Source organism: Euleptes europaea, chromosome 10 (genome assembly GCF_029931775.1).
Source record: "Euleptes europaea isolate rEulEur1 chromosome 10, rEulEur1.hap1, whole genome shotgun sequence".
Classification (NCBI taxonomy): Eukaryota; Metazoa; Chordata; class Lepidosauria; order Squamata; family Sphaerodactylidae; genus Euleptes; species Euleptes europaea.
In genome coordinates this window covers 18,529,947-18,542,298 of record NC_079321.1, presented here as the reverse complement: position 1 = coordinate 18,542,298, position 12,352 = coordinate 18,529,947, and the positions used below count along the sequence as shown (strand labels likewise).

The following is a 12,352-nucleotide window of genomic DNA, read 5'->3' as shown; positions in this document are numbered from 1 at the left end:
CTCCTCTGGGCTCAGCACTTGAGCCAAGTAACTGAGAGGACAAGATTAATGGGGAAACTAATTTCAGACCACCAGAGACTATCCCGTTAAGCATTCCACAGTACTATACTGGAAAAGATGTTCTCTGGTCTGCCTCTTTTGGTGCGTGTGTATGAGTAGGGTTGCCAAGTCCCTCTTCGCCACCGGCAGGAGGTTTTTGGGGTGGAGCCTGAGGAGGGCAGGGTTTGGGGAGGGACTTTCATGCCATACAGTCCAATTGCCAAAACAGCCATTTTCTCCAGGTGAACTGATCTCTGTTAGCTGGAGATCAGTTGTAATAGCAGGAGATCTCACCTGGAGGTTGGCAAGCCTATGTATGAGGGAGAATGTAGGGCTTACCTTTTGCAAGTATTTTGCTCTTGTCTTTCAGGACTTGGGTCCTTAGTTTAGTAGTGTAAGTGGTCTTTAGACATAGTGTCTTCTGTTTCCTCTAAGGGTCAGTTGCTTTGGGTTTCTGAAAGAACTTTATGCCACTAAACCTCTTCTTAAGCACAGATAAGTCGTTTATGCATGGGAGTTTTACCTGAGGTTTGTTGCTCGCTAGACCCACACTTTCCTGATGGGACTGCACCAGCAGTCTCAAATCAAGCCCCCACCCCTTTAAATGCTGCTTTGTGATTGGCTTACTTTGAAAAGCTTACTGTGAGAGAAAATCCCCCCCAAAAAACCAATTGCTGCATAAAAAGCATTAAAAAAAAAAAAGCAATCTGAAGGGGGGGAAGGAATTTAAGGCTTGGTTTTAAAAAGCCTTTCTTCTGCTCAGAAAGAGCTCCCAGGAAGTAGGAAGCATTTGAATCCCCGCCTCTTTACACACTGCTTTGTAATTGGCTGTGAGCGAAACCAAGCTTGTGTGTCCCACGCTTTGCCTTATGCACGGGGATTTCACCTGGGCTGAGCTCAGGGGAAAGGGAAGAATCGGGTTAACAGAGGAACAGGAAGCCCCGGGATTTGCAAGGGCTGGCTGCGAGGTCATCTCTAATGGACAAAAAACTCCAAGGAACAACTGAGACAGACTGGGGGCGAACGTGAGTGAAAGTATCCATGCATAAACGACCATAGTTAGGAAGTACCCTCCAGCAGACGGGAAATATAGCAGGATTCACTAGGGACAACAAACATAACATGTTACCTAGAATTAACCTACGCTCTGCTGAATATCCCCCATCTTCCTTGTCTGAGATGGCCTCTATCCTCTGTTGGATGAGCTTTCTGAAATGCACTCCCCATGAGTGTGCCAGGGCTAGACAAAGGCCACATGTATGCATGACCCTTTCACTGGCTTGCGAACTTGGACTGTCACCTGTTAGGACCAAACTAGACGTTATAGTATCTACGGGTTCAATGTCTAGTTTGGTCCTTAGAACAAATGCCAACTTTTGGGGGGCTTGCTCTGCACTTTCCATCACCAAAACCTAGGGTTGCCAGGTCCCTCTTTGCCACTGGCGAGAGGTGTTTGGGGCGGAGCCTGAGGAGGGAGGGATTTAGGGAGGGGAGGGACTTCAATGCCATAGAGTCCAATTGCCATTTTCTCCAGGGGAACTGATCTCTATCGGCTGGAGATCAGTTGTAATAGCAGGAGATCTCCAGCTAGTACCTGGAGGTTGGCAACCCTACCAAAACCATTCTTCATAATATAGATCAGAAGCCTGCTGGCCTTATATCTCCCCCTGCCATTTTGTGTTGGAGGGCAATTTTGGCTCTCAGCAGCATCTTAGAGGCAAAAGCAGAATCTTCTATCAAAGGAAACAACTAGCAGATGCTTCACTGCCTCTGACCTCATTTTCCCCAGGTCACACGCCACACTAAAGCTTCCTTTAGTAAGCTGGGTATCTGACTACCCATTCCAGAAAATAAACCTGTATTATAGAGCAACCTCCATTCCTAGCAAAATGTTTGGACGGTGATTTTTGGTGTGAGAATAGGGGTATTTTATGACTGCCTATTCACACATTACAGAGTACATAGGTTGGCCTTGTGCCGCTAACAAGTTAAAACAAGTAAGAATAAAAAAGTGTATAATATTTTGGCTAGTCATGACATGGCATCAATCGTGGGGGCTACAGTTATTTCTTGATTACAGGGAAATCACTAATTTTCCTTACTTGACTAGCAATGTAGCAGCTCCACCTAGTGAGAGAAGCTGGACAAAGCCCTGAATATTCTTCTCTTTCCCCATTGGAACATCCTAGGAGACATAGGGGGTTACTGCACTTTGTGTTCCCAGCGATGCATTAAGAGTTTGAAAATGTTATAAAAAAACATCGCTTTAAAAGGGTTTTTGGATACCACGGCTTATAAATGGTTGGAATAACGTCTTCAGAGCTAAAGGGGCCAAACAAAGTGCGAACGGTATTTTTTATAACATTTTCAAACTCTTAATACATCGGTGGGAATACAGAGAAAGTGCGAACAGTATTTTTAAAAAACGTTTTCATACATCGCTGGGAATACAAGTGCGGCAACCCCCATACACAGCCAGTGCTCCAGCACCTGCACTGACTCCAGCTGGAGTATCAGGTCTGGGACCCTCGTATCTTCGGGACCGCCTCTCCTGGTATACCCATCAAAGGACATTACGTTCTACTGATAATAACTTGTTGATGGTCCCTGGCCTTAGGAGTGTGCGGCTGTCCTCGACAAGAGCCAGGACCTTTTCGACCCTGGCTGGCTCTGGCCTGGTGGAATGCTCTTCCTAGTAACATCAGAGCTATTCCACCAGGCCTACAATTGAGGGCAGCTCCAGGCGTTATCAGTGCTGGCCGTCCTAACCCCCCCCCCCCCACAACTAGGGTTGCCAACCTCCAGATACTAGAAAGAATGAAGGCTCAGTGCTGTACAGATAATGGAAAAGATCCAAACAGCACTCACAAAATATATCAATGAGAAATTATTTATAAAGGTGCAGGTAAGTGCAAAAAGTGAACATATACACAAATATGGTACAATAAGATACACGTACAAAATTTCACAATACAAAATTGCAATATCAATCCAGCCTGGTATGAAATTCAATAGAAAATGTAAATGTCCTGTAAGTCAGGTAAATCAATATATATATATATATATTGTCCGTGATAGGATCGGAGATTCCTGACCCAGCCTCCTCAGCACAAAATTAAAGGTGCATAGGACTGTGAAATACTGGATCCTGTGTGCTCTCTGTTCTTTTGTTGTCATTGGACAATTATTTCTATGCATATGGACTTATGAACACGTACTGAGAATATAGCCGAATACAGCGGAGCGGCGTGTATCGTCAGTTTATACGGGTGAAGTCATTTCTATTTACTCTCCTGCTCTATTTGTATATGTATGCTTTGGAGGTGTCTTATCTGTTGCATGTCTTGTAAGTTTTGTAGAATTAAGATATGTGATAGTGTATGATAAGTAAAGTATAATACTTCAGAAAAGTACTTGTTTGTGGTCTGCACAGCTGTTATAAAAATTTCTTTATTTTTGCTCAGCCTCCAGGTACTAGCTGGAGATCTGCTATTACAACTGATCTTCAGCTGATAAAGATCAGTTCCCCTGGAGAAAATGGCTGCTTTGGCAATTGGACTCTATGGCATTGAAGACCCTCCTCTCCCCAAACCCTACCCTCCTCAGTCTCCACCCCCCAAAATCTCCAGGTATTTTCTAGCCCACAGCTGGCAACCCTACACCCCTCTTTTTTAACTGGTGTACTTTGCACTAGAGGGGGTCTGCCTGCCTGCTATGACGCAGCTGGTACAATATTAATTTGTGGGCCATCTGTGGTTTTAACAGTTGGTAAGATTGTATACTGTATTTTAAATGTTTTATATGTGTATATGTATATGTGTGTGTATGTATGTGATTTTATCGTTGTTACCCACCCTACGCCTGGCCTTGGCTGGGGAGGGCGGGCAAGAAATTTAAATAATAAATAAACATCACAAAGAGGCTTTGGCTTCTCTGCCCTGTTGGCCCTCCTGGGCAACTGGTTGGCCAGTGTGAAACAGGATGCTTGACTAGATGCACCACTGGTCTGATCAAGCAGGGCACCTTGTGAGGTAGGTGAGGCTGAGAGAGCTCTAAGAGGGCTGTGACTACCCCAAGGAGTTGGTGCAGTTTATGACATAGTGAGACTTCATCATGATTACACAGGGATACCTCTCAGGAGTCGAGGCAAAACTCTGTCATTTGTACTGGTAATTCTTCTTAATGCATAATTTTATTTCCTTACTCTCGTTTTTAACCTTATTTTAGACCCTTTGTGTGCATTAAGTGCTGTCAAGTCCCTTCCAACTCATCGACGTCCTCCAAAACGCCCTATCTTTGACAGCCTTGCTAAGATCTTGCAAACGGAGGGCTGTGGCTTCCTTTACAGAGTCCATCCATCTCTTGTTGGGTCTTCCTCTTTTCCTGCTGCCTTCAACTTTTCCTAGCATGATGGTCTTTTCCAGTGACTCTTGCCTTCTCATAACGTGACCAAAGTATGATAGCTTCATTTAGTCATTTAGACCCTTTAAGCCATTTCAAATTATCTTATTCTGTTGCCTGTCTGTTAAGACATACGGGTACATTGCCAGCTGCAAAACGCCCCAAGCTTCCCGTGACCCTTGCAACACAACCGCCAAACGCATGGAGCACGAGACTCTTACTGCGCCGGCGCAACAGCGGGTGCCATTCCCTTTTTGAAACGCCAACCGCGCACGCGCGTTCATGCCCCCGCCTTCCTCGCGACGTCGGCACTCAATAACGCTCTAATCTTCGACCTTGGAGCGTGCGCTTGTCGTCTAAGGACCGCCCAAGCTTGTCTAAGCAGACGCCTGTTTTAAGAGGAAGGGATTTGTGATACTTGGCGCTGGTATTGTGGGGGCAAAACCTCTATAGAGCTACTTGTAATGTGTTCTGGCGTTTGAACAGTCACCTGGAAGTGCATTCCCCCCCGAAACCGTTCTTGGCGTTCTCTTTTGGATGAGGCGAATGGCTAGGGCAGCTATAGAGGGTACAGGGCCCCGCCTCTTCCCCCCCCTGCCCACGTGAGTCGGAGGATTCCAGAAGCAGCAGCGGCGGCCGCGCGTGCTCCTTTCCGGCCCTGTTTCCTGCCGCCGCCTCAGCCTCGTTGACCCACGCCGCTGCCATGTTGAGCGTCGCGCGGCTCCGCTTGCTGCTTCCCGGGCCTGCCCAGGTGAGACACGCCGGGGTGCGACAGTAGGAGAAGACGGGGGGGGGGGGGTTGGCCATCCCGGGCTGGAAAAGCCAAGGGCGTCGGAGAGCCCCGTGAGAAGAGTCCCTTTCCCTTTCGCCTACCCTGGGCTGCCGCCTCTCCGTAGTTGGCATTCGTGCCCTTGACCATGGGGAGTTCTCTTGCGATAGCCGAAAGGGAGCTTCCATGTTCAGAGGCACTCTATCTCTTGAGTGCCAATTCACAGTGGGTAGCCGTGCTAGTCTGTCTGCAGTAGTAGAAAAGGGCCAGAGTCCAGTAGCACCTTGAAGACTAACAAGAATATTTTCTGGCAGGGCATGAGCTTTCGTGAGCCACAGCTCACTTCTTCAGATACAGCTAGAATGTGAATCCATCTGTCTTTAAGTAGAGGAGAGTGAATTCAGACAAGCATCAGTAGTAGAAAAGGGCCAGAGTCCAGTAGCACCTTACAAGACTAACAAAAATGTTTTCTGGCAGGGTGTGAGCTTTCGTGAGCCACAGCTCACTTCTTCAGATACAGCTAGAATGTGAATCCATCTGTCCTTAATTCACAGTGGGTAGCCGTGTTTGTCTGCAGTAGTAGAAAAGGGCCAGAGTCCAGTAGCACCTTGAAGACTAACAAGAATATTATCTGGCAGGGTAGGAGCTTTTGTGAGCCACAGCTCCCTTCTTCAGATACAGCTAGAATGTTAATCCATCTGTCTTTAAGTAGAGGAGAGTGAATTCAGACAAGCATTAATATTAGAAAAGGGCCAGAGTCCAGTAGCACCTTAAAGACTAACAAGAATATTTTCTGGCAGGTTGTGAGCTTTCGTGAGCCACAGCTCACTTCTTCAGATACAGCTAGAATGTGAATCCATCTGTCTTTAAGTAGAGGAGAGTGAATTCAGACAAGCTTTAGTATGTAAAAGTGAACAGCGTGTACATGTGAATATCAGGCGTGATGGGATTAGGTGTGGTATGCAGAAGAGTCTGGGATGTCCAGGGGAGAGATGGGTGTGGAGAAATCAGCGTTGGTAATGAGCCTTGCATTCATGGATCCATAATTGAGGTTTAGTAGCTGTTGATGTAAAGGTCCTTTTTCATGAATCAGTGTGGTCTCCTCTTCCAGCCTTCTGGCTCTTGCTTTTTATTGCATCATATATGAAGCTGCATTGAACTGCCACAGGCTGTTGGTTCATCTGCCTGTCTAGCACATCTTGCCTTTTCTTCACAGGGCTCGGAGGTGCACATACTTCTCCCTTCCCCCATTTTATTTTCACAACAAGCCTGTGAGGAGGGAGTGTGGCCTAGGGTCACCTGGTAAGCTTTGTGACCTTGTAAAGGTTTGGATCCAGATTGCAGCCTGACACACTTAGGTACTATGCCACTTTCTAGCCCAGTTTTACATTCTTCAGCTGAGAAGGATTTTCCAGGTGTGCTACAAGAGATCCTTTTTAACAGATGATGCTGGAGACTGAAGTTGCATTCATCTTGCTGTTCACAAAACATGGCATCGAATGCCGGACCTCCTCATTGACAGCAAATTTGGCATGTTGTGTAAAAAAAAACAACACCTTAAAACAAATGGTTTTGTACCTTTTTTCTTTCCTGTGTCTTTTCATACATTCTTAGTGGGGATTGGAGCAAAAGTGGGCCAGCTCCTACTTTTTTTTCTGTCCTTCCCAAGAGGTGAGAACTGAGTGATCTTTCATAGCAGGTTTACCTTTTCATATGTTCATGGACTACTTAGGATGATGACAATTATGTAGATCCCTAGGCAATCCTGGATGGCAACCGTCACGTCACAGACACAACATAATAGCTTTGCCAAGTGCATCTAGGCCAGCATCCTGTTTCCAACAGTCCTTCTGGGAAGGCCATGATCAGGACATGCAGGCAACTGTTCTACCCTAATACTCTAAGACAGGGGTTCTCAACAAGGGGGAATTTTAGGGTTTGGGGGGGAATTGGGACCACTATTCAGCAAAGTGATGTCCTGTAGATTATGTACGATCTATAAAATTATAGTTTGTTTTTAATTTTGAGTTAGAATTTGAAGGGGGGAATTATATTCTGAACAATGGTGAAAGGTGGGAATGGAGCAAAAGTTGAGAACCACTGCTCTAAGAGCTAGAATTTATAGGTAGTATATCTCTAAATGTGATTATTCTTTTTAGCTGCCATGGCTAATTGCTGTTGAGAGTTGTTCCATCCTCCATGAATTTGCCTAATCTCCATTCTAAAACCAGGCATAAGCGAAATAGAGAGTGCCAGTAGCAAATAAAAGATTGATTCTATATTGGCTGTACTATGATGTGTAATTGCCTAAAAAATTTTTTTTTATTTATTCTCTGCTGTTCTCCGCAATGAGAACGCAAAGTAGCTTGCATCATTCTGCTCTTCTCCATTTTTTTCCTCAGAACAATCCTGTGAGGTAGGCTAGGTGGAGAGGGAGTGACTGGCCCAAGGTCCCCCACAAATATCTGTGGCAGAGTGGGGGTTCAAATCTGGGTCTCTCAGATCCTAGTCTGACACTCTGACCATTACACCATGCTGCCTCAGTGTAGCACAGAAGCAGTGAAACTTAAGGGGTTTTTTTGTTTCTGATTTTATCCTTTGTGTAGTTTCCAGGGCTAGACAGATTTTGCCAGATTGGATGCCTCAGTCCTCCAGTCATGGCAAGGGCAATGAAGCATTGAAAGAGAGAGACTGTGCATTTGCCAGTTCTAAAGTCCATTGCTTTCAGGTCTGTCAACTATTATTTTGGTCTGTGTGTGAGGAAGTAGGGAAGATGACTGGGGAAGGCACTGGCAAACCGCCCCGTAATCAAAGTCTGCCTAGGAAACGTCAGGATGTGACGTCACCCCATGGGTCAGGAATGACCCGGTGCTTGCGCAGGGGACTGCCAACTTTTTACCTTATTTTTTTCATTAACTTTATTCATTTATCTTAGTGCAGCCTCCGTCCTATAAGCCTTTTGGCCAGGCAGGTCCCATGATCCTCAGCATAACCTTTTTTGGTGGTCAAAGGAAAACCCCTCCTGCCTTTTTTTACTATCAGAAAAGCTGGCCTGATCCAAATAATTGCCTAACTAGTGGTACTCCCTCCACGGCTCGTGGAGAGTCCCGTTCACAATTATCATCACCCAAAAGGCCACATTAACTTCCATTCCTGGCATGAGACCTGCATATCAGGGAGGCTTGCAGCTTACCTGTTCCTCAGGTGGCAGTTATTCCAAAGTGGGAACCAAAATATGGTGCTTGTGCCACTTCGAGGAACGATGCTGAGAAGAGTTATATGTCAAAGAGTCGCATCTGAGCCACTGAGTGTGTATCATTGGTCTAAACAGAGAAACTAGCATTCGAAAGCAGAATTGCTCAGGGGCCTTTATTTGATGTGGGTCACAAGGCTAAGTTCCGGTGCACGGGCAAACCATGGTTAGCTGTTACACGAATGAGCCTGGGTGGTTCTAGGGCGTGTGTCTCCCTCCTTACCTCATGCATGGCCAGATAATTAGATTTTTCCAGGTTCAGATCAAGCTATAATCTTGCTGTTGTATCTGTACCAGCAAACAACAGTTTGCATTTTCTCAGAACGCTACCATAGTGGTTAATCATGGCTTGCTAGGAAACCAGTTTGCTGGCTCATGTGTAACAGCAAAGTAGAGTTTTCTACAAAAGCAGAAATTCCAGCTAGCTGGCTGCATGTGAGGGAAGGGGATGAAGGGAGGCAAGAACACCATTAAACCCATAATCTAGGCTTCCAGTGGCAACCCAGGGTTTGCTGTTACGTCTGACCCAAGCCTAAGGTTGCAATTCTATGTGTATACTTAGGGAAATCAGTCCCATCAATTTTTGCTGGCACTACTTTTGAGTAAACATGGTCAGGGTATATTCTGTGTGGCTTGCCAAGCAGAGGCATCTTTGTTTAACAGAAAAAAGGCATTTTCATTTAACTCAAGCATTATTGTATGATACGCTTTTGTTTGTAGGAGGACACTTTTTTGAGGTTTAACACCATCTAAGAACGGTGCTCATCCTGATGAGAGAAGATCTTTACAAATGTATTTTTAATTGGATTATCTTACAGGTTATCTGGAATGGTTTAAGTCAAGACATCCTTAGAGGTGTAACAAGCAGGAAATATGCGTAAGTATTCTGCAGGTTGGCCAGTAACTGATGGCTTTTGTTGAAATGGTATGTACCTGAATGATTGGAGAAAGTTGCTGCTAGAAGAATCTTCGTGAAGATGCCCTGTTCCTGGTGTCACAATTTGAGGATAGCGTGGCTTTTTAGAAAAGGATTTTAGTTTCTGTTTGGGGTTAAAAACCATTGTCCAGTTCAGAGTCCCATGGGTGCTGAAACCCATACACTTCAGAAGAGTTCAGAACTAATCTAATTTTTTTTATTTATTTCATTCTTCTCCTCATTTTCCTAATGGTCTCAGTATGGCTTACCTATTTTGCATCTCCTTTAATCTCTTTTTGAATCAGCACGTGTATCTTAGTTAGATATAATATGTTTGAATTTGTAGTTGGAACAGATATTCAGTGGAAGCCTAACATAAAGCAAATTTTTTGTTTTAACTTTTCTGTTGTATTTATAGTCAAGTAGGCAGCAAATACACATCCCAGTGAAAAAAAGTGCAAAGGGATTGATCAAAGTTTCTAGAAAAATCCGATCCTTTCATTCCAATAAAATATCAAAACACAGCAATATATATTAAAATGCAGTGTAATCATGCAAATGTACTAACAAACAACTGCAGGATAGTTAAAAACTAGTTGATTAAGAAGCCCCAAGTAGCAATTCTGTATTTGGGGAAGCTGAGAATACCTTGCAACTACATTGAAAATACACCTTTAGAATACTAAACTAGTGGAAGTTTTATGGCATACTGTTTCTTGCCGAGAAAGGTGTTGTCCTTGATTTCCTGAGAATGTGGATTACAAATCAAGAGTTGTGGTCCCACCAATGTAGCTAGCTTGCTTGAGGTGTGAGTACAATTATTTATATCCCCCGTTTTGTTGAAGATTTATTTAATTTTAAAGATTAATGCTTGATAGTATAAAATGTTAAATCTCCGCTCATAGGGTTGCTGTAGTTCTTGTTTCAAGCATGGAGTATTGATTATGTAAACGGTTGTTGTATGTTGTACGTTTTATGTTGTTTGGAAAAATAAAATTTATTTTTAAAAAAGAGTAGCGGTCCCAAGTGTTAACTGCTAACTGCCGAAGAAGACTGAAGATTGAAGCATTTATTAATGAATTGAAGGACTTCCATGTTGCATTTGGCAAGATTTGGTTACCAGTGACTTCTTGGCATCTGTCGATTCTCTTTAGCCTATAGATATGTATTAGAAGTTCTCACTGGAGTCTTCAAATGCATTTGATGTTGTTTGATGTGAACTTTTATTCTTTAGCCATTTCGCTTTCTTGAACTGTAGCAAGTCTTTGTATGGAAGACCTCTTGAAGGTACACATATCTAGGGACTCTTTCTGGAATGTCATATTTGCCAAAATCAAACATACTGCTGCTGGTGTAAAACATGTTTCTTTGTCTCTCTTTGCTCTTGGGTGCTGTTATGTTCATTGAAACAGGATACTTAAACTACTCAATGAGCTTCTCAAGCAAGTAAATAACTGTCATCTGTATCAGTGATTGCTCTCATTTCAAGGACTTGTTGGTTTGTGATGTGTCTTAATTCTCTCCTTTCAGGTCAGAAGCAATCAAAGGCGCCGTCATCGGTATTGATCTCGGCACGACCAACTCCTGCGTGGCCGTCATGGAAGGAAAACAAGCAAAAGTGAGTTGAAACAATTGTTGGTCCAGCTTAAGAAACCTTACCTTCTCAACTGCAGCTGTTCTTCAGTTCTTTTTGTTTCCCTTGCATAGGTGCTGGAAAATGCTGAAGGTGCCAGGACTACCCCTTCTGTCGTAGCGTTCAACAATGACAATGAGCGATTGGTTGGAATGCCAGCTAAGCGGCAGGCCGTCACAAACCCTCAGAATACGTTGTATGCTACCAAGCGGCTGATTGGACGCCGATACGATGATTCAGAAGTGCAGAAAGATATGTAAGGAAATCTGTCTGGTTTTGTTTTGAAGAGCAATGTAACATGAGCATAAACACGTTGGCGCTTCTGGAGCTATGTTAGCTCTAAGTCTCTTTGTGATTTCACTGAACTCTGGTTTGTGATCATAACTGTAAAAAATGTAATTAGTGCTGCAGGTTTTGCTAAAGGCGGACAAAATTATGACCAGTTTAGGAGTACCCGTATGGTCCAAGTAATTTTTTTTAAATTCCAAACCATGGAAATGTGCATGTTGCTTTCATAACTAGAGGTGGGAGAGCAAAACAACTCCATGCACGGTGGTCGCATTAGAAGCCTGCTAAGCATGGCTTCGTTCTCCAACCTCTTTTCTGATCCCTTCCAGCTGTTAGGCTGCAGTGATGTCAATTTATCCTTTTTCAACACATCCCTGGCAGGGTACACTGAAGTACAAAGATGTGTCTTCCCTTTCTGTTTGTTAAACACCTTGTTCAGTTGGCTAATCAATCTTCCCTGGAAAAATAGTCACGTGGAAAGAGACAGCTGTTTTCTACCAAGTCCTAACACTTTTCCGCCACTCTTAACCCTCAATATTGCCAACTCTAATTGGTAGCGGCTCTCCAGGGTCTCCGAGGTAGGAGCTGCTGTTTGCAGCTTAAGAAAAAGCAACAGTGGGAGATCTCTTCATGAATCTCTTGTCATGATATGTCATCCCAAAGACTAAGTGGCCTGTTGCCTTGATGAGAAGGAAACTTTTTAGGCATCCTGTTAGAATGCTAAAGGAGCCTTCTGTTAAACAATAATTTTTTTGCCATCAAGTCACAGCAGACTTATGGTGACCCCCTTGGGGTTTTCAAGGCAAGAGACCTTCACAGGTGGTTTGCCATTGCTTGTCTCTGCATGGGCTGAGAGAGTTCAGAGAGAACCGTGACTGACCCAAAGTCACCCAGCAGGCTTCATATGGAGGAGCGGGGAATCGAATCTGGTTCTCCAGATGAGAATCCGCCACTCTTAACCAATGCTCTTCTATAATTCAGGGTCTGATGTCCATAAGACTTACTAACCATACCTTAGTATATAAGGATTTAGGGGTGGCTTTGTAATAGGAT

At 44.1% G+C, this 12,352-nt stretch overlaps 1 protein-coding gene across 1 annotated transcript in view; it reads left to right on the top strand.

The window, feature by feature from the left end:
- HSPA9 (heat shock protein family A (Hsp70) member 9) overlaps nt 1–12,352 on the top strand; it is a 140,114-nt gene that overhangs the window by 113,890 nt on the left and 13,872 nt on the right. The window contains exons 2-5 of the mRNA XM_056856279.1: nt 5,133–5,191; nt 9,281–9,339; nt 10,909–10,996; nt 11,086–11,267. Coding sequence (XP_056712257.1) covers nt 5,144–5,191; nt 9,281–9,339; nt 10,909–10,996; nt 11,086–11,267 — 377 coding nt within the window. The 5' untranslated portion in view covers nt 5,133–5,143. The remainder of the gene's footprint in view (nt 1–5,132; nt 5,192–9,280; nt 9,340–10,908; nt 10,997–11,085; nt 11,268–12,352) is intronic.